At 41.6% G+C, this 23,614-nt stretch overlaps 1 protein-coding gene across 4 annotated transcripts in view; it reads right to left on the reverse strand.

Annotated features, from left to right (window-relative positions):
- LOC128892137 (uncharacterized) overlaps positions 1-23,614 on the reverse strand; it is a 258,224-nt gene that overhangs the window by 189,155 nt on the left and 45,455 nt on the right. For all 4 annotated transcript variants that reach the window (XR_008461008.1, XR_008461012.1, XM_054152285.1 and 1 more), the window contains exon 2: positions 18,572-18,643. Coding sequence is in view for 2 of the 4 variants with exons in the window: in XM_054152285.1 (XP_054008260.1) it covers positions 18,572-18,643 (72 nt within the window). In the remaining 2 variants the exon portion in view is untranslated. The remainder of the gene's footprint in view (positions 1-18,571; positions 18,644-23,614) is intronic.

Here is a 23,614-nt window from a genome sequence, read left to right on the forward strand (position 1 = left end):
GGGAGTGTAAGTTAAATAATGAGAGAGCTACCTAGAAACGCGTTCAAAGTTTTCGCAAATTTGCTCCGAAAGCGTTCCTATCCGTAGGTTCTAAAGTCAATTACGAAACCGCAGAAATATACGAGCAACTTAATCAGCGATGCTGGAAACGCGAAGCCCTCGTTTTCAATGGAAATATTACGATTGAAACCTGAAGCCTCGAGCGGTAGCTGAAATATTAATTGAAAACGGTGAATTGGACGGTTTTTGATATCGCAGACGTTCGAATTGAGTCCAAGCCACAACCGTCGAGCACTGGGAGATCGAAGTAAACGTTAATCCTTCCCAAAAGAGGGTGAAATACTAGGTAAAGGCATTTAAAACATGGCATCTAAATAATTCGCTTGCTTTCAACAATAGAAAAAATTATATCCAGGAGAGATCACCTCATCTCACATGCCACTGTAAAGAATATACTCCAAATCGATCGTTAGTAATGCTGGAAATTCGAATCTCTCGTTCTCGATAAAAATAAAATTAATATCATACGATCGAAACCTGAAACCACGCACGGCAGCTAAAATATTAATCGAAAACGGTGAATTGGATTATTTGTGCTATCATCGGCCACGTCGTTCAAATCGAGTGCAACCGACGTTCTCGAGCAGCGAAGGTTCCAAGGGAACGTTAATCCTTTCCGAAAGGGGATACAATATAGCGGGAGAGATCATCTCGTCTAACCTTCTACCGCAAAGAGTATATTCCAGATCGATCGCCAGCGATGGAGGCCAGATGCGCCGTGGTTCGACAAGCATCGACTAGCAGGATCCAGGCGAATGCTTATCGGATCAGAGAGAGCCTGGGTACCTGTAACACTCATAATCCATCGATCGCGACGAGATTCTTGGCAACGGGCTTACACGGCTACCTCATTAACTCAGTTTTCGCAAAGTTCACCCTCTGTGGGGCGAACTTTGAAGTTTCAGGACCCGGTTTGATCCGGGTTTATAGGATCCCGATGCAAAGTGTGTCACGAGACAGACCCGGAAATGTAGGATTCTCTGACGAAGGTATTTATGCGAGACCTGTTCAAACACCTGCCCGTGAAATTTACGGACACCTTTGCCGTCCCGAAAATGAGAAACACATTCTGAGAGAATCGTGAGCCCTGATTACGAGTTGTCTCCTGGAATTCTTTTAACGAGCGAAGTTATAGTAATTTTACGGTGCTTCGCAAGGCGGCTGCGAGTTGTTCGGTACTTTCCCTAAGTGGAGCTAAACGTTTCCGATTGGGCAACAGGCTTTCGTCGCAGGTTACGATGTTGGAGCGCACTTAGCGATTCAGGTACATCTCCGAATATACAATTACTCGTTATTCAAATAGCACAAGTTGTAACTTGTATCTGATTTGAAACGATTATATAGATAGAAGCATGAAGGACCAAAATAAGTAGAAACGGCGAGTATTGGACAGACAACGAATGGGCCCACTAGCTCGAGAGATCATGGGAGCGGTCGAGTTATGTTGTTTGCTCTGTAAATCATCGCGATAGTATTTCTAATACCGCTGTAAAGCACTCCGTGTTATCCAATTTTTCACCGGAACTGGTCCACCGGCATTGACTTTACGACACCATCCGTTACGCGGAATGGACGTCTTTCGCGATGCTTCTCGTTGACCTAACCGGAAATAGATCGCAATGTTTCGTAACTACTGTGGTATAACGTTGGTACGGAGGATGATACTCCACCCTAACTACCAACCCTCTTTCGATAAACGAATACCTAAGGAGCTAGACGACGATGCTGGCGACTACCGATCGTGTCCCAGAATTCTCCAGATTCCTAACGTGTTTCCATTCCTGTTTCTGGAGGAACTAATGTTCAAGTATTTCAAGATTCTCAAATGGTATTTCTCGATATCGATTGCGAAAATCCAATTCGGAGGTGAATGAGACAACGAAGACTCGAAACCATTACAATCTTGTAAAAACATCATCTGAAAATTTAACGAATTTTCGTTTACCATTCTTTCCGCATGATATACTCGCAAACCATACATTTATGGGTGTGTATACTTATAGCCATACCTTAGATTTTTTTAAGCACTTTCTGCCAATATCAAACAACTCAAAACACAGAAAGATTTATATATTTTATACCAATGGATCCCGATTATTCACCGTTACGACCTCCGTTCAGCGTCGTGTTTTCGCAGGATAGTGGCATGTTTCCGAAGTCGTTTCGCGAACGGCGTCGGCTAGATGACGCGTATCGATGTATCGAAGGTATCCTGTCGTTACGAGTAATTGCGTTACGGCGTTCCTCTTAGCGGGAAAGGGAAACGTGGGCGATGGTTCGCTTTCGTCGCGACGATATCACGTTAGAGTTAAAATAACGCGAAAGGAGGCGGAATCTTGATCCCCGCGCGTCGTTACGGTCATTATACGGCGCCTGGCATGGAATTCGTATTTAATTTCGTTAAACGAAACTGCAATCGCATTTAAATTTTAACGTCACGGATGCGGCCCGTTACGTCGCTGAAAACTGCGAGGGCGGAACGTTTAATCGCGATGGTTTTTTACGGCTGGAAACTAGACGGGGAACGACGTAATTCCAGCACTGACTGTATTCGAGATTAAAGAAAAGTCTCGTTTGTTGGACCGATCGTTCGATACGAAAGAAAAGCGAAGCTAAATCCAGTACTCCAATCTCCGATCGTCTGTATTTTTCACAAGTGTTTTGTAGAGGTGTTTGGCGACCAGAACTTGTACGTAGGAGACACTAGTGTCAAAAGTAACAAAATTGATTCCTGTTTCTTTTTGCCGTGGATACGAGTTGTAAAATTGTGACAAAAATGTTTTTAGTACGTCTCATCTAAATATGTAGTTACTCTCTAGGATCATTATATCATTCTAAATACGTAGAACGATGCAACGTAGCTGAATTGTTCACGGTAACGATTATCACTCGAACTAATCCGAGCACAAAAGTTTATCAATTCATCGTCTCGACTGAAGCCTGGATTAGATGCATTTCCGTAGCACATCGGGCTCTCAGAACTTGCACACGTCAGTATTGGAATTATAGACTCGTGCAGCGAATGCGATTCGCGTGGGAACTAGTGACCTTCGACTCTGCATGGATAATTAAAGTCTGGAGGCTTTACGCGCCGGATTTAACGTCATCGAATATTCAATGAAACGCGACGCTACCATCGCGTGAACGCATCCGACGGGGTAATTTGGTGAGAAACGTGGAAACTAACTAGGCGCCGTAGTTCTTCCGTCGAGAGAATGCTTAATGCATTTTCTATATCGATTAATTCCCAGATAAAAGTCCTTCGATTCGCGAAAGAAGAAAATTAAAATAAAAGTCTTGCCATCGAATATAATTTTTTAAAATTATATTTTTAAATCTCCTATCGCTCAACGTGCCTAGTCACAGGTTCAACGAAACACAATTTCAAATAATTCATCGAGAAAACTTCACTGGAGATAGAAGATTGAACCTGCTATCAGGTTGAATTACTTGTTATTTAATTTGAGTATCGATTACTTTATGGATGTATAAATAATCAAGAAATGTTTTATGGAAAAGAGTGCGCGCTTTTTTGTATATCTAGCACGAACATGAAATATAATTTCGTCCTTAGTATTCATGAATTGGAAGGATCTCAAATGTTGAAATTTACATAAGGTTTTTTTTTTTTTTTTTTTTTTAATTGGCTTGAAGAGCCACAAAGAATACTAACATAAAAAATTGATAATAAAGAACGTAATTGTTTGTTGCAATTTGAGTAAAAACGGAATCGTTTTAGTTTTACTCTCCAACTGGAGATAATTGATACGCGCATAATTGGCCGAAACGGTGACAAATAAAAAAAAGACCTTTACTACGTTACTCAAATTACCAACAACAGTTACGTTTCGTGTTATTCGTTATATGAAACAAAAGAATAATACAACCTCCATTTGCACGAACGAATCACCTAGTTTTCATACGGGTCATTAATAATATTCCTTATTTCCGTAAAGATACGATTTTAATCATAGCGTTCCGAGTTCGAGGTATCGCGACGTGAGATGATACAATCCAAGATTTGAAAAATAAATAGACAATCCGTAACTCTGCGTCCCTTCAGGGCAGAAAGGCGGACGAATCGTAATCGTGACATATTCCGTCGTTTAGTCTTCCCAACGCAAAGGACATAAATCGCAAAATATCGCTGAACTTCATCCATCAACCGAATAGGATTTACATGATATAAATCCAAGACTCAAGAACTGTACTCTGCCGACTGCGAAAGGTTCAGCGCGAGGGAAAATAATATCCACGGTATCGAGGGACGAAGGATTTTAAATATTTCTGGAAGTAGATGGTTGTTAACAAAACTGTCAACAAATTCTCATGTAATTCCAAAGGCCCGGGGACGACTGCTCGCGACAGGCATGAAACTCTATGATGCATAGTAGGTCATTTATACGAAAAAGTCGACCAGAAATTATTTTGTGACCTTAGCAAGAGGGATTCGATTATAGATATTCAAATTTTCATGCTATTATCCATACGTTTCTCCATGGTTGCCATTTTCGACGATAAAAGGAAAAAGGGCTTTCAAAAGTCGAATTCATAGATGCATATCTCGAAAGGCATTAAAATAAAAGTCGTGAAACAGCTCGTTTGAAACATAAAAGTAGTCAATAAACGCGTTGAGTGTTAAGCAAAGAGTGTTAAAATAAACGGCTTGGACTATAAAGTGGTAGTCTATTCTTTCTTGTACATTCGTCTGCCTTATTTAGCAAAAAATGCACGCTTAGACGGAACGTTTTGTTGGCAATTTTTCAAAGCAAATGTCCAGCTATGCGTCCACGGACAATTACATATTCCTTGGCTATAAAGTCCCGACGATAACTCACCGAAACGGAAGCGTAATCGAGCTTAATACGAAAGTCGGCAAAGCGGATCTGGGGAAGCGCTGAGCTGGATTAACGGCCCGCGGCGTAATTTTTCGAGTCTCCGTGGGTCGCGTCAGTGGCCAGAGAGCTTTCCCGAACGAGAATTTCATTTTCCAGCGACGTTAGTCCCCGAAACGCCTGCCATAAAAACGAAGGCCAACGGAAGATGGATATCCACTTTAACGACCGATCTTTCAATCGAGACGGGATAATGCCATCCGATCGTTTACGGTGGCTGCATAGAGATCTTTCATTTTCGCGAATGCCAAAGCCATGGCCGTATATTATGCGATCGAATTATGGTAATTTTTTAAATATACGCGCTAGTGCAGTAGAGAAATGCCATATTTCTATATGTACGCTGATTCGTTCATTTATCTATTTATTCGACGGAACCAAGAAAAGGAGAGAGAATATGCAGCCAGTCCCAAAAGTATTCGTACCCTCTATTGAAGAAATATTTTTAATTTAAATGAATGCTTCATGTTTCCAAATAAATTTACAATTGTAAATATGTGTATACATGTGCTGCTTGCTAAATGAATGTTTCATGTTTCCAGATAAATTTTTAATTGTAAATATATACATGTATGAAATTTATTCATGTGCATGAAGTAACATTCATCAAATAGCTATCGTTTGTATTAGGCAAATTTTTCCGATAGATATGGAAGGAACGAATACTTATTACATTTAAATTTTGCCTAAATCTTTTTGAAATGTTGCACAATCAAGGTGGCTCCGACACGTAATGATTCTTTCAGAATTCTAGTGTCTCTATCTTTCGAAATCATTACGAGCAAACTGCAATTGCTCCATGACATTTCATTCCGCGCCACCCGATTAGCCGTCGACGTTAACTGTAAATTGGACGAAAGGTTACAGCTGCTCGAAATATACAGGAAACGTCGAATAATACAAGATTGTTCGTTTCGAATAAGCTTAACTGCTTCTATTATCGAGAGTCGTCCAAACTGCACAGCGATTCGCAATGAAACGCGCCATGCGCGTTCGTTTCGCTCGAGGATCTCTTTCTCTCCCCGCGGAGAGAAACATCGTTCAATCAATTTTCTGGCCCCGTTTCTTTCTACCTTTCTCGTCAGCTATTGTCTTCCCGCGGATATTCAGGAAATCTCTAGCGAAAGAAGCTGCAACGACTGACGAACCGTACGCGAAACAAAACTGGATGCGAATTAATCGTCGTTGAACCGTGGAGGACCGCTGTTTCCGATTGGCCCTTCTTCGTGAATGGAGATTCCTACGAGTGATGAGAAAACGATAAACCGAAAGAGAACTTCTCGTATTTCTTTTTCAACCCCTATCGTCGACCTCTCTTTCCATCTCGTCGGATTCTTTCGAACTCAACAACCGCCATTTCTAGAAAAGAAACCTTAATAAAGTACATACTCAGAAGTTTAATCAAGTTTCAATTAAATCTCCGTCGCGTAGCGGCTTTACTTTTGTCGTAGGAGCAGCGATATTCGTTTCTGTTGTCAGCCATAAATTTTCGTCCTCCGGGTCGTTTGGAATTCGCGACGTTAAGGGCCGTTAAAGTTCTATTACTGTCGACTATAATATAACGCAGGCAAGAACATGCACTGCCATTTAAGAAAGGACGTATATAACCTTAAAGAATGTCCCTTCGACCTATACAGTTTTATCTTCGAACGCTCAGTATCGTCGAAAATAATGATGATGTCAGAATACCGTTAGGTGCTGCTATATATTTGGTCAGCGTACACAAAATGGCACCAATGGAAAATAAAGCCTCGATACACGAGACAGCGTCATCGTGGAGGCGTATAAAAGAGGTGGCACAGCGAAAGGAGAAGCTTCTGCGTGGTTGCTTCTCGTCTATCGAACTTAATCGATTGACGTACTCGACGTAAACCATACTATACTGGGTTACATTGAAGTCCATGTAATAGAATATCAATAGAAAAGCGTTTCTCAAACCGGTCCATGAGATTTAAAAAAATTAAAAAACTCGTGGATCCTTCCTGGATCGTGTTTGTGTCTGTACACTATCGATCATTAAGTTGAAACACCCCATTCGATGTCCTACAAACTCGACAGTTTCTAGAATACACCATTATATTAATTTTGTTATGCCTTCTAGAGCGTCCTACCCTCTCGAGCAAATTCGGTATTGTTTCGAGGCATCGAAACGAACGAGCCACGTTTCGACTCCAATTTCTAAACGACGGTGCTCGAGGAACGTTTGAACTTATCGACGTAGCGAAACGCGCGATAATAATCGCGAGAGCGATTCCTACACGTTCCTTGTCTCCGCGATTCTATTCATTCCTCCCCGTCGCATGCTCAACTTCCCAAAGAGACGTGCCTAGAGACGGTCCAGAGATAGGTGAAACAACGACGAAACTTGGCTCGTCCTGGAATGGAAAACTCCAACGAATTCTCGGTGACTGTAAAAATCAACTCGAATTCTCGAAATTTCTGCTCCGTCGCATAGAGACGGCGAAGAATTTATTTCAAGACCTTCTCGTGAGAAGAACGTTGCCTGGCGAAATTTCAATGTCTCGAGGAAACGTATGAAGGATATCGATCGTAGGAGGGACGCGAGTCACATATTGCAGACTGGCTCGAGACTTGTATCTCGAGACGCAACGGTGTTAGACATTTGCGACGAATGTTGTTGGGATAAATCAGAGACTGAGTCCACTTCTGATATCAATAAGTCGGGTGTATTATATTTAATAAGAACTGGATAAACGAGAAATGGAAGATGAAGTTCTAAGGATCGTCCAACGGTTAATTAGCAGCCTGTGGGAACCATTGCATCAATCGTTTGTCAGATAGCGAAAAAAGATTCGTTAATTCTTTCAGACCTGGCGTCCATAATTGAGGGCACAAAATTTAAAAAAATATTCTATTCTATCGTTTAGAGTAAATGTCCTTATTTGAGTACATAAAGAAAGACCAGTTTTCCTCGAAAACTACACTATTAGAATTTTTTTTATTTTTTTCATACTAATTTTGGTCCAAGTTAACCCCTACAAGTTAAATTACGTTAGTGCGAGAAAAAAAATAATTCTGGTCTGAAAGGGTTAAGCTAATTCAGACCAAATCCTATTCTTGGAAGGAATGACATTGTTCCCGATTACTGAGCCAACGAGATTCGAATCATACATATGCTGATTGAGGAATAATCAGGGTTGTCTGCTCTGATTACCATACGCATTTACTTGTCACTTACAGTGAATCTATGGGAGATTTCCGGATACGCGACTATGATTTACTAATAATAACACGTTTATATTGCAATAGAAATTGACGAATTAAATAAAATATCGCGCGTAGAAACGGAGATACAGACACAACCATGTGATGGAAAGAATTACAGGTCGAGAAGAAATAATAAAACGGAACTTAAACATAAAGTTTGAAGAATGGATTCGTATTTAATAAACGAATGGACGTAAGGTATCCAGTCGAACGGCAAACTTTGTTTTCTTGCGTTCCAGGCGAAATTCCCGACGGAGTCGAGACAATCGATTTTATTCCGCTACGGCAGACATCGTCCCTACCACTTACTTACGTCCGGTCAGTTGCTTGACCCGAAGCTCGCACCGAGGATAATGGATGTCTGTTGACTGACACATCAATAGATATCTCTTGACTCGTCGTTAAACGAACAAATTTTACGGAAAAATTGCGGCCTACCCATGAAGCCTGATACACAGACGCACAAGTAAAGATTCTGAAAAAAACAACTTTCTCTGTCACAGACTGATTCGTGGTCTAAATCGTTGCTGAATTTCGGTATATGAAGGCTGTGAAGGCTTGTAAAAAGAAAGTTATCCTACAGTTTCATTTGTCCTTATATGCATCCAAAATATATACCACAACTTTTTCAATTTTATAGGTATGATAGTCGAAAAATCTTCTTCGTCTGAATTTGTTGGAGTGTTCAAAAGTGGAACGCGACGAAAGAAACAATGCTTCTTAACTCGATGGTCCGTCGAGTAAACGAGAACTCGAGTACTCGTTTAAAGAAAAATTAAAGGCGTCTGGTGCCGGATAAGCGCGTTTGTTTCCCGATTACCGTGACTGTTTGCTTGGAATTTGTCGCCTGTCGCTGGTTGAATCGCAGTTTCTCCGTCGGCAGTTTCAGTGTCCCGGAACCGATTAACGCGAACTGCATTCAGAACTTGCTAATGGTGCGGTAACCGCTCTATCCGACTTCATTTACCGATCCTGTTAATTCTTGCTCGCTGACGTATACGAGATTAGACCATGAAATTTTACGGGTATGTACATCGATCGATTTATCAAGGCTTGATAATACAAACCCTGACATTCTCGTAGTATTACTAAATATACCTAAGCCTGCGACAAACATTGCACCTAATCACGCTCGGTATCTATCCAGTATCTTCTCTGGTATTACTCGATAGATTATCTGTTACTTATCATCGAAGAAAACTAATTAGTCCTTTTCATAGATCTACCGAAATATTTGGGAAAGACTCCAATACCGTGCACTGTTGGTTCGTTTCCTCGAGAGCAGTTCTTCGGGGCTTGTTCCGCGACGGTGCTCGAATTTGAAGTTGCCTGGAGTGCTCACGGATAAAAGCATTTTCCATTACTTCCGTGCACGTTTCTACCATGTTCGACGCAATGCTTGCTTATTCCGAACCCACGTTTTCGGCTCATTTACACCGAGCATCGATAGCACAATCCCGAAAGCTCGAAGGAAAACGAATTTCGGAGCTCCTCGAAAATCCGTGATAGCGCATCGACCACTTACTTGCGGAAGTAACGATCTGTAAATAACAGATGCTTTCCAGAACAACGCGGAGAATTCGATTTGTTCGAATTGTTGGACGAGACTTCGATGGAACGAAACTTCGTACAACCATCAATCCGTCTGCGATCCTTTTAATGAAGCGTCGGGTGCGACCTGCGAGGGCCTGCCTAAAGGTTCGCGTATCCGAACGATCGATTTCCGATAGACGTTCGTCAAGCGGCAATCCTAATAAAACCTCGACCAAGGTCGAGTCCACTCGGGCAAAGGTTGCGAAAAGAAGAGGAATGTAAGCCGAGTTGACGGGAGAAGAAACTGTGCCAACGGTCGATGACGACAAGCTGCTGGTTGTTTGATTAAGAGGGTATTCTAGCGTAGATTTTTTGGAAAGAATCAATGGAAGTTTCTTCACAGAACTTACTACAGGTGTGCATATGTTTGCACACCATTCATGAATTTTTTCGACGACGAAAGTTCGTTATATGAAGACTGTGAAGGCTTGTAAAAAAAGTTGTCTTACACATAGTTTAATTTATCCCTATATGAGTCGTTCATTGCTCAAATCGATTAACTCCACCAGTCACATAAAAATTGTAACATTACTACGGGTTATTTTCTGGCTATTCTTTTTTATTAATTTTATATACCGTTAGATGAAAGCTACATCTGTATTTATGCATTCTACAATAGTTATTTGAATTTATATTATGCAGGGAATTTTAAAAAACAATGAGCTAATCGATTAGTGCATTAATTGCAACCAAAATATGCTATAACTTCTTCAATTTTGTAGCTAAGGTAACCGAAAAAATCGATTGTTTAAAACTTCTACGCTAGAATGTCCCCTCAAAAGCATCCTCGTGACTAAATCGAATGTATGCTAGGATAAAGTTAAATTGACCTGTGGACTGAACTTCGTGCAGCAATATGGTAAACTATTTATCCTATTTCATGGAACTACAGACAAGTTTTTCTAACCACAGTATTTTATTTGGAACAGGTACGTCGGCGTCGGGACAAACAAGTTGGATCAACGAGTGCAAAATACCAACATCGATAATTGAGTATAAAGCAGGAAGTAAAATGTTCCGTACATGCCGTTACGCATATTATTCCGTGTACTTCTTTTGTAATTAAATTTTGCAAGCACGTCATCTCAAAGAAATACGTTTAACAAACCTGGCATTTCATAAAATAAATACCCCCTGTCGTTCAAACGACTGTAAAATAAAAAATAATTATCGTTATGTTTTCGGCATGAGCGACGTCCAACGTACGATATGAAAACGCTATAAAAAGCGATTATTCTCTCAACATTCTCGTAAATCGAATATTCCCCTCCCCGAAGACGCGAGCAGCCATAACCCAGCATTCAAAACAACTTCGTCCCGTTTCTCGAGCGAAAAATAAGATATTACTCCGTCGAAGCTGCGAAAGCTTTCGAATTCGAAGTTGTTTATCGAGCGTCGGCAGCTGGCAAGTACGGCGAACATTATTTGTCCCATGCAGCCGTATTTTCATTGGCACTGGTCGCCTCGCGTTCCTTCGTAATGCAAATGAGCGTCTTCCAGCGCTACGACGGGAAGTTTCACCTGAATTTCCGAATGCTAGTCCGCGGCTTTTACGTAAGAAGCCCGGATTTATGTGTACGAACGTGCCACCCTGCCGTTCCCCCTTCCTGGGCACTTTTTATAGGTCAGGAGTAAACCGCTCCTACTTTGTATGACGAAGTACCACTCGAAAACGGATGGAATCCATTCTGCAGCCGTGAAAACATCGTCTACATCGGGAACGCTGCTCGGAAACAGTCAATGGAAGAATATTACCGTCCCACGATATTGGCGACAACCCATTATCCGCCAATTTTTGGTGACAGTTGTTTTATTTCTTTTTTCCTTTTAGTAATGTCCCACAAATGGGACGGGCTTTAATTTTTACATTTAAATAGAAACAATAACAATTATGTCAACAATAGTTCCGGTTGGTTAGTATGAATATCATTACACATTTGATTTAATTTTTATTTGTATTTTTTACGTTGCGACGGGTAATGGGTCAAAATTGCGGGAGCACGTAGAATAAATATTGCCGAGAACATCGTCCGCAATATTCTGGAGATGCAAAGGCGGATTGAGAACACGCTGAACTTCCTCTTCCGGTTAGTCGTGTGTCCCTCAAAGAGGTATTAGGAATAGAAGGAGAAATGACAGATTCCGTCCTCGACGCTAATTTAATATCCTCCACGATGAAAAGGGCCATCCCTTTTTAGATCATTTATTTTAATAGAATCCCCGTCGACATTTCTACCTTTATCTCTGTTGAAATGATATTCTTTATTTTACTATATCTCCCTCGTCTCCGTATTTATGATATAACAGCTTTTCTCCAGGGTTTTGTCATTAAATATTTTTGAAATACGCTGTACGCGATTCCTGTCTCGGTGCGTTTTACTTTTCCTTACTTTAATTACAAAAGTACCCACCCCTACATATTTTTCATCGATATCGTCAGCTTCGGTATCATCCTGTACACGGGAGTAAAATTTGTCCTTTGCGACAATGTTAGTCGTACAAAATAATCTGGCGAATAAACTATTCACCAGAGGTGACTCACGCGGTGTCCACGAAACACGATCAACGTCGAGCGTGGTTCCACGCGTACGATTTCGGTATCGAGTGCAACTCGCACGGCAATTAAACAATTAATCCGACGCCTAACGGTGCATAATTAATTCGCGGGTCGAAACCGAATCACCGATACCGGAAACACAAGTGCCACGCCGTCGGTATGTCCCTCTTCGCGAGACCCTCGAAATTCTGGGCACGTTTCTGGCGCAACCAGCCCCCGGAATTCTCTCCAAGGAATGTGAATGCACCGGCAGCACTGTACCGCGAATTCTCGTAATTCCACGGGCCGCACTTCCGTCATCCCGGGTTCACACTCGTAGGCTTTGCGGCGAGCCGCGGATGCAGACGTTAAACGAGTCCCAGGAACTCGAGCCTCGGGGGTGGCGACCGTTTTTGGGAAGCTTTTCGTTCCACGATCCGAGATGTTCGACGAATTCTCGAAATAGGGAGGAAAATTCGCAGAGACAAACATTGCGTTTTGCGATAGTAATTTTTTTTTTTAAACGTGCAAGTGCACTTTTATTTTATTGGAGCCATATACAGTCAGACCCATAAGTATTCGTACCATCTATATTTATAGAAGAAATTTGTCTAATTTAAAGGACTGCTTCATGGTTCCAAATAAAGATTTTGTTGTAAATATCTACAGGAGTGAGCTTCACACGTGTGTATATTTATGGTGAACAATTTATTCAGGAACATCAAGGCTACTGTAGGTATGAAGGTATTTAGGAACGAGTTTTCCAAAGCGCATATTTACTTTACAATATATTTATGAATTAATATGCTCGAGGTTGGCCTGGTATTTCGTGTTGCAACGCTTGTCCCTTTAATCCTTGAATATATTTCTCGAGGAAGCGTCGTTTCTAAATATTTTGTAAAGTATCTCCTTTTCGATATTCGTGTCTGGAGCAGAACCTGTTAATGTACGAGAATAGACCTTTGATGTTTGGTTGAAAAGGGCTTCTGTCGAAATTACATCTTTCTCGAGATAAGCGAATGAATATTTAAATGAATACAGTAAATCCTGTAATTTATGCATGAAATTCAAATAAGTGGTTGAAATAGGTAATTGAGGAATATCCTTGCAAGTTGCGCGATTCGAAGCCTCATCTTTAAGCCCTTCGTATCAAACATCAAAAATATGTAACTGTACTAAAAATAAAGGTACAGTTGCATTCCTAGGTATATCGGTGTATCTTTCAGAGAAAATATATAACGCAACGCAACGTTGTCTTTCATCTTTGACCAAACACTCCTTTTCGCATCGAAAATTCTTCGAGTTTGAAGGATGAATGAAACCAATGCTGCGACTATGTGCATTGTATGCGAATATTATCGTAGATGTAATTATTTCTAAGTTCGTATTGTAAGATCGATCGCTTTGGCTCCTTGTCGATCGGTGTTTTCGAAGAAACCTTGTATTTGTAAAACGATAATTACGAGTGTACATTAGATACGATACATTATTGTGCGAACCGTAGATCCACCGACTCTGTCAAATTAAATGTAAGAACACGTCCGAAGGGAAAATTCACTCTAATTAAAATAGTATAACGTAATTACACCTTGTCCAAACGTTAGGAACGCGGCAGAAGCGATATTCGATGCGTTAACCGAATGAAAAGTTGCAAAGAAAACAGACGAATCGCAACCAGGCGGGCAACGAACAATTTAACCGTAAACGATTGTAAATATATCTCGATGTGTCCTGCACGAGACGCGTGAAAATTACTTTTAACCGAGATGTGGCATGTTCAATTACAAACTTTATCCCAACTTGGTCCAACTCCTTTCTGATCGTCCCTTCAGTTCCAAGAAATTCCACAATTTTCAGGTACAAGTTCTTTTCGTACTTTCAAGACGGATCCTTATGTATGATTCCTTACAAATTGCACAATGGACAGATGTGTACCAATTTCCAACGGAAACAATTCAAAGTGAACGAGAATGAAAGTTGGATAGAAATTTGTCCGATTAGAATCGCGAACATTAATAATTTCAAACAGGGGCGCGCCATCAGCGAAATGACTTCCAGCTTCCATTCATATTTAATGCAATCCTGATTTCATTCGCACCGATTTGGAAAGTAGCACATTCGTATTCTCACGTCGCGTAAACGAAAACGCTTTCTTTATCGGTCGTAAGAAAGATATCGAAATAAACTAGCCCTATCTTCGCCGACGATCGAGCGTATTGAATAGCGAATTCAGGAGCACCGCCGCGAACCTTTCGCGATAAGAGACGTATTGGGTGAGAAATATTCTTTTTCCTTCTTCCGATATATTTTTTCCCGCGGTAAAGCGTGGAGCTGAATGCTCACGGCGACCGAGGCGCTTCTACTCGTATTTACGTAGAAGGCGACACGACTTTGAACGATAAGAGTCTCGATTCCCTTGGAAGCCAAACGCAATTGTTTTGTTGCTAGATATTCGCACGACGTGACGTTATAAACGGAGCATCGATGGATCGATACGAATGTGGGGCGTAGCGAAAGAAGAGAGACGAACCAATAGAAGAAAGGGGATCTGAATGTACGGATTTATTGCTTGGGTATGACTGCTATTTAGATAAGAGAGATGCCACTCGTAGATTTGTCACACCCTCAAAACTATGTAAATGTTGTAAGTCTTTTAATTAGAGCTAGCGAATTTTGTAAATAAAGTATATTTAAATTTAGAAAAAGTGAAGATGAGCACAGTAGGTTCTGTGTATGATAATAATGAAACACTCAGAGTGCTTCGACATTTCATTTTTACAACTGTCTGAAATTTACGTAAAACGATTGAAGCAAGGTATCCAACCCTTGCAAAAATCGAAACGACTTCGCTTCCCAGAGTGCACCGACCGTGTTTCCAACGACTAACTTGCTTTTCGGCGCGTATAATTAATTGGCCGGCTACGGTGCGTGAAACGCAACCGTGTCGCCGCAAATTTAATCAGGCAAAGCACGCTTTTAAATGTAATTACGCGCGCGCGTGTCCGCTGGCCGGAATCGCGAGCGTCAACGGGCCGATTTTAATCCACTTTTTTTTTTTGCTCCATCGGATCGCGAGCCGTGAAAGCTCTCGCGTTTCTTTCGACGTTCCGGCGTTCAGAACGGATTAAAATATATATTTTCCCGGGCAGCTGCGTCGGGCGGATAATTAAATTCGTCGCCCCGACGAGGAACGTTCGACGTCCGGCATTTCTCGTTACGTTTTTCAAATTCACGACCGACACGCCCCGAACTCCGCGCGACGGCTGAGGTCTTTAATAAGTTTAATTAGGAAGCCACCTAACTGGCGCGCTCGGTGAATTTCGTCACGAAGCCGAAAGTTCTAGCCGTATCCTCGCGCGGACACGCTCCCTTATTAAATCGTCAAACTTTGTTCCGCAGGAAAAGGTATTCTAGTCGCGGCGCCGAATAAAGTTGGCTGTAACGCCCAGGAGGAGTTATATTATTCTAAAAGTAATATGAAACAATACAGAGTGAGGCAGCTAAACTGTTGTAGAGCGATAATGCCTGAACTATCGTGAATACAAACAAATCGTACAGGAAAAAGTCGGAAGGTTCGAGGAGGCCTATCTTATATGACATCGCAGCTGATTAGCTCGCTACTACTCGCGATGAACGATTGTTCGAATAGAATAGAATAATACCAATTACCAGGTCGAGTCCGAGGGGAATGTTTTGGGGAGAAAGCATTTCAATGGTATTTTTAATAGAGGAGTTCCTCTGTCTAGCATGACGTTGCTGCGCCGTGCTCTTGTAGAATACAAATAAGATAAATAGGACTATGGTGGCACCTGCTGTTCTCACCATTAGAGGGACACCGCGCGTACCACGCATTTCTCATAAGTGCTCGGTTTTGAGTAACATTTATATATATAAACCATTTCCAACCGACCTGCAAATATCCCGGGATCTAAGGCACAGGCCTGCTAGGTAACCTTACTGACGTGTCCACTAACAGGCCCAGGACAAAACGCTCCCTTTAGAGAACAGCCACCATAAGATTTTGTATACTACCAGGGTCATTCCGCGAAATCGGACACTGAACACGATAGTTTAGGTATTATCGCTCTGTAACAGTTTCGCTCTCTCACCTTGTATACTGGCTATCCTCAGCGCTCTAATAAAATATGCCATGAGCACTCGGTATTCCCTACAAAAGAAAGCCAAACGAGGAGCGCCGTTGATCCTTTTAAAAGTTACTTTAATGTCCGCGGAGACAAAGACTGAATCGTGCTTGATTTTCTTCTGTTGACTACCCTTTGTTTCAAGATAACGAAATCTTCCATTCTTTGCCGACAGGGCCATTCTTTTAGCCAATTCTGATTTCCGTAAGCTTAAGAAAGTTCTCGCGATTTAATAGAAAAAAAGTGGAAAAATAGAAGACGGTGTCTCGACTTATCTATCTCAATCTGGTTCATCTTCTACTAATCCAGAATACAAGAAGTACTTTAAAAAATGGCGTTTAAGAATGTTCGACGAACTAAGGTTCGTTGTGAAGGTGGGTGGAGACGAGGCGAATGAAATCGATAGATCCAACATTGTTTACGGAGTTAGCCGTCGAAATTGCATTAGTGGGCGGAAACTTTTGTAACCCTATTAAATGCAATGTTTCGCACGCACATAGCCGTGCGGATCTAACGACCTCGGACATCGGAGATTTACGACGACGTGACGACAATCTTCGAGTACGATTTTCATTCTATTAAACGAGAGAAACGAGTCCGACTACGAGGTGGATCGACTTTCGATCGAAACCGTCGCGACGCGGTATGCATTCGAACGATGTCGAATTTCTCCTTGGCTCGACGCGACGATCGTACCTTCTTAATGCCGAATCTCGAAGCCAATTTTTTTGCGACGGGCTGCTAGGAAGATCGAACTTCAAATACGACGTGAAAATTGGATTTCAAAGAAGGAGCTTTTCTATTCATGGCACGTCGAACGATTTCGTTGCAACAATTACGCGAACGGACCCGATAATTGAAGGATCCCACACGATTCTTATGGATAATGAATCCAGGTCAAGCTGTCCGTTCTGAAATATGGTGCAGTTTTTATAATTCTCAACAAATGTCTAGTGTCACTTCCGGGTACTGTCAAGAGGGTCAAAGAAACAGTTAATTTTAAAATGAAATAAATTATTGTGATCATTAATAGTAGTAATATTTATTTAGGAAACGTTGTCATGATCTTGATAATATGATGATAAATTCACTGGTAAATTAGTGGCATCGAAAGTAGTTGAAAATTGTAAAAGTTACATTTCCCAGAACGAAGATGTTTCGTTTAATTTACTTCCGAGAGCCCTGCGGGATCCTTCGTGTGACAGTTGACCTTTGAGAAACCGTCTTTATTTTTATTTCGCGGGTTGCCTAAAGCGTCTCGAACTTCTCTCACACGATAGCGACAAAAAAAAAAAATGACGGACCGTAAAATGGAGCGCTCTGAAAAATCTGCGGAACTTTTCCATATTAATTTTTTACGGTCAATGTCCCTTTCTCGAGACAGTAAAAGCGAAAGATCGTAAAAAGGAACGCGAGCAGGGGTAGGAGGAGGGTGAGAAGTTCGATCGAGACTTCCGCCCCTGATGGGAGACGAGCAATAAACGAGCGTCATCCAGGAAATCGTTTCGCGTAAAGATCGATGGTGGGCTCTCATCGATCGCGGAGTTTCGGAAGAAGAACGGAAGGCGATAGACTCGCGATAGACTCGCTTATGGAATAGCGAGAGCTTTATTAGTTTCGTAACAGATAGCAGGACTTCCTTACGATTCGTCTGGTCAAGGGAGTCACTCGCTAGATAACAAAATTCCCATCCAGCTGACTGGCAACAATAAAGGAAAAGAGCAATTAATCCTGCCTAGCGTTCCGCAGAATCCATCGGGCGCGGGAATCGGTTGCGCGTTTCTTTGGCGGCGAATGATAGAGATGAAACGCTGCGGGGGCGCACAAAGAAGGAAAATCGGATAGCACGCGGCAAAAAGAGATAATGAGAGCTCGTCGGTGAGGCGATACTCGGCTCCTCGAGGAACAGAAAGACAGAGCACGGGCATCTTTGGTTGAAGAGGGGTCGCGAACGCTTTTTCGTCAAGGCAATGTTTCGAGGGCTGGAAACGAGGTATTGATTTCCAATTACCGCACCGCTCTGTTCCATCAGGTGGGAGGGTAGGTGGAGGCTGGATGCGAGCCGGGTAAAATCGAAAAGGGAAAGAAGGTATGCATAATTAATTAACGAGTCTCACCTCAGCCCTGATAATTCGTTGCCGTCTTCTTCCTCGGTCCCTCGCGTGGATCCTTGCGCCTTTCGTTTGAGCCTGTGAACGAAACAGAGTTCTTTGAAAAATGATAATAATAATAATACTTTATTTACGGACAATGTGCGCTTGACATCAAGTACAATAACAAAAAAGAAAAAAGAAAAATGATACAAACGGAGCCAAGCACACCATATCATTATGTACCATGTTCGGCTAAATTACGCTCACGCAAAATCGCTACAAGAGCTCCTTAATTCAACGCTGTCCACAAACCTAACATCCCTCCAAGTTATGAGCAACGGTCGAGCCCCGTTTAAGCGATTAACTTGGCCATCGAGCTTCGGCACAAGTCGTTCCAATTTCGAGGGAAATTTACGAGCTCACGCGATGGACGTTAAGAGCAAGCGCTGTTTGTCTGTTTGCGTGTGTACAAGTTCGGGGGATGAAGGGGTAGGAGGATTGGGGTCGAAGGAAACGGAGAGAGAAACCTGGGTTCAGAGGAAATTGTGTTAGAGGAAAGCAGAGCAAACGCGATGATTCTTAATTCTGCGAAACGTATGGAGCGACCACCGGTGCGTTACTAATTTCGCGAAAATATTATTTAGCGTTTAAACGAGGTCGTTAAACCGCTCTCCCTCCCCGGAGCATCCGACTAGCTCTCTTCAGGGGAGGAATAATTTCAAAAGACCGATTCGAGCACCGGTGCTCGCGAAGAAAATTTGAAATTACCATTGTGCGAGTCGTTCGTTGCGAAAGTGGAGCGAGTCTATCTTTTTAAAAAATGGAGCTCGTGCGAGTAGTTCTTACGGCGCGTGTTAATTTTGCCTGTAGAAGATTTCCGGCGTCGACAGGTTAATATTTCCTTGTAAACGTGCCCACTTGTGCGGAGACATAGGAGCCTGCGCAAATTACCCTCCTTTATTAGTTTTCTTATACGAAAATGAAGGACGTCCGTTCGAAACTTTTCGCATGTGGTGCTGCCCGTGTAGGAACATGGAAATAATTTGTAATCCTTTGAGTGCCAAGGAGCGATATATCCATACTCTTGCAAAATGGCCAAGAACGATATATCGCTGCTCGAAGCTGTAAGTGTTTTAACTCAGTAAAAAATCAATTTTATATTACGAAGATAACGTAGATATTTAATGCACGTAATGCGTGTAATATACAGGCAGTCGCATAAATATTCGTACCCTCCATGTCTATCGAAGAAAGTCCTAATTAAATGGCAGGTTCGATGTTCCTCTTGGAATTACTTTTTTAAAGAGACAATTCATGATTTTTAAGTCGAGGAATCTTTGCTTAAAATTGTCTGGCATTTCCCGAATATGTATGAAAATTTCCTCTGGCGCTCAAAGGGTTAATAACGAAGGGATATTGAAAAACGACGTCGCTGGACACTCTCGCTCAGGCGGCAATTAAAAGCTGCCATCGCAACTAGTCACTTTACAGACCTTGCATCGATTTTCCGCGTCCTAATGGCCAACAGCGAAAATTCAACTTCGAAGAACCAGGTGCATCGCGTTATACAAATTAGTTCTTATCACGCTCCTCGCGGCAGCCAAGGTACGCGTTCCTCATTTTTCCCTTCATTCCGCTCGTTCCGATTCCATTCGTGCGTTAAGCGATAAGGGCCGATTGCATCTAAACAAGGGAAAAAGGTGGAAGTTCGCGGTCGGTCGACGGCGAGCGATTGTTTATCGTCAGGATCGTGGCGCAATACTAATGAAGTTACGCGATCTGAAGGAAATTAAGTCGCGACCGTTACCGAATGATTTCTCGTGCGAGCTCGAAGCCACGGCTCAATTAATTACCGTACCGAATGCAGCGAAGGATAATAGATAACGCGAGTCGCCCGATTTCCTCGGCCAACCCAGTCGAGCGGCTCATTTCTCGAATGAGAAATGATCCGCTTCGAAGAAATCTTAATGGAGTATCGGTGAAATTAAGATTTCTCTTCGGTTTGACTGTTCTCGAAACTTCGTGCTGTCCCGTTCGTTGCGACGGTATTAATCGTTACCTGGGAACGCGACGGTTTTTCACAATTTAAAGCTCGCGTAATCGGAGTATACAATCTGCTGGATATTTACGATCGGTAAGAGGATATTTTTTTTCGACAGATCCTTGATAAGAAGATGTTACACGTGTTATTAACGCGCGGTATCGTAACTTCTGTAATTTTTTTTAACGACGCATCTCGTCCGGGACGATAATTTTTATCGATGCGATATAATTCATATCGTCCTCTCGCGCGTTGGAGATCCTCTATCGGGTTTTGCTTCCAGCAGGACGAGATGAGGAACGAACGGAGACCTCTTTTAAGATGGTAGGACCAAATCAGCAGAATCATATCGAACTTAGTGGAATATTTAGTACTTATTTTCTACTAATTTGTACCACAAACAGTAATTTTGTACCTCCTGCCATTTTTAAGTTAATTTTTAGTTATTCCAGCTAACAGATACAACGATATAAAAAAATTCCTTACGATTACTGTGTTCGATGAATACTTATTCTGAACAATGATTGTTATTAATAGTTATTAGAAGACTGAATGTTACTATATGCATTGTAAATATTCAATTAATTCTAGGATGTACATATTTAATGCATTTTAAAGTTTCAAATTATTATACTAATGTTTTTCGAGAAAGTAATATTTCCAAACATGAAAAGTTGAGAAACGAGGGGAGATCGAAGGAAGTTTGATTCTTTCTATCTCCGGGTCTCTAGTCGCAGCAACCTCCACGTGGTGAGACCTGGTAATCGGTATTATTCGTGACGAACAATCCTTCGTCGCGAGAAATATCGAGCTAATGGCTGCGAACTTGTAAATTGTAATGTGTAAAGTGTAAAGTGTAAAGGGTAAATCGTGTGACTGTACTAAATCCTCAGTAATTATTTAGAAAAAGGGGATCTCGCCGATTTCGACGATTTTTGAATATATTGTAGAAATCAACATTTTGATTATAACTTTCGCTTGGCCGCAATTTCCGAGATTTCTGCAAAAAACTATTGCTACTGGTACAATGGATATTACCTATATCCCATGCTGTGGCAGCGTGTATGTAAGCGTTGAGTCGTCGATTGTTTATGGTTTCTACAAATATATCGTCTCGATTTCATTGATAACGGTACCAGATATAACATTTCTGTTGGTGGACCAAATTAGTACAAATTTAGCACTAAATGTATCTGCTACGTTGGATTCATTTTCGTTAATATTGAAGTGTGGTCCTGCTAGCTTAATATTAAAGCTAGAAACGCCACGATTCTTTTTGAAAATGGCAGGAGGTACAAAATTACTGTTTGTGGTAAAAATTAGTACAAAAATAAGTACTAAATATTTCACTAAGTCCGATATGATTTTGCTGATTTGATCCTGCCGGGTTAAGAGAGGTCGAACGGAGGCTGATCGACACGGAACCTGTGGCGCCATCTTTCCCTCGTGACGTAAACGTTCTTCTATTATCAATTTATCGGACTGGTCGGGTTACATCAGCTACCATTTGGTTTATTTTTTTATTAATTTCTCGACGAAGGCTATTTAATTTTGCATGAAACAAACTGGTAAGTACCATTTCGAGTTTCACTTTCATTTAACTATTATAATTCACGTAAAACCTGCACATAGGGAACTGTAGAATCATCTTTCCATAACTAGCCATTCGTAATTGCATTTTAAACGTTGAAACCTTCTTTAGATAGATACCACAATTACATTTCGTTCTTACCACAAATTACTTTAATTCTCAAAGCTTCAATTACTTCCCAATAAATCCACGCCATTCGAATCGTCCTCGACAATGTATCGATCTTACTTGATCTTTTTCGTTGAGACAACGGCCCGATTACGCTAATCGCTGACTAATTAAACGCTTCATCCTTTGATCGATCGTACGTACACGTTTCTATTGTATTTGCCTACGGGTCGCGCTAGCATCGTAGCGGTGAATCTAATCCCTGTCCGTCGCTAATTATAAATCACTTGTAAATAGCGTTACCAATGGTCGGTAGGGCTGTCGCTGAATTACAACGTCGAGTTCATCGATCCTGCGGGGCATGTATCCTCTGTGAAAGGATCGCCGGAATCCGTTTGACACCATCGGAATTAGAGGGATGTCGGTTGCTCGAAACAATTGCCTTTTGTTTTCTCGCGTTCCCGACCAACAGGAAATTAAATATCACTAATAGCACGGCCATTGTGCTCTGGAAACGATCGAACCTTTCTTGTCTCTTGCAATTGATGCAAACTGTAATTGATTATACAGTATTCCTGTCGAGGATGCTGGCAGCGGTTGAATTTACCTTACTCATTTTTAACGGAAGGATTAGATTCTGATTGCACTTTTAAAAGCGATAAATTTCTGGAGAAAATCAACGGCAAATAAGATAAGAAATAAAAAAATCTTTAATTTCTATCATCGTTAAAAACGACGACTGTTAAAATATGTGACGATAATCGAACGTGCTTCGATTATCCAATCGGGTTCTCCAATCGGTTATCCAGTCAAAGCATGTAAAATTAGAGCCATGACCAATTTTTTACTTTTAAGTTTGACCCCAGTTTCACGCTGTGTTGCGAGTGTTGACACCACCCGAACGAAGTAGAGAACTTTCCGCGAAAAAAGAAGCCGTAGCACCGAGGGAAAGAGACAAGTTCCGATCGACCTCGCCCGCGACTTTCGTTCCAGGAAAATGTTTCCTCGCGGTGAACTATAAGCCAGAAACTTTCGGGCGAAGGTCGTAGATAAACAGGCGAGAGTTTCGCTCCAGCTATCATCCGTCGAGAGGTCCTTATTAAAGAACTTTTTAAACTACGTGAAGAGGAGATACAATCGCGATAAGGCTCCGGGCGATCTACCTGTGAAACGCGCCTTGGAGGCGCGATTAAAGCCTATGCAAGGAAAAAGATTGACAAATCCACACATCGAAGTGCATTATCCGCGTGGAAAACAAAATGCGTTATTATAAGGGTGTCGTAAATTTCGGTAAACGGTTTTTACGAAGCCCGCAGACGGTTAATAT

The sequence above is a fragment of the Hylaeus anthracinus genome, unplaced genomic scaffold (assembly GCF_026225885.1).
Source record: "Hylaeus anthracinus isolate JK02 unplaced genomic scaffold, UHH_iyHylAnth1.0_haploid 12002, whole genome shotgun sequence".
In the NCBI taxonomy this organism is placed as follows: Eukaryota; Metazoa; Arthropoda; class Insecta; order Hymenoptera; family Colletidae; genus Hylaeus; species Hylaeus anthracinus.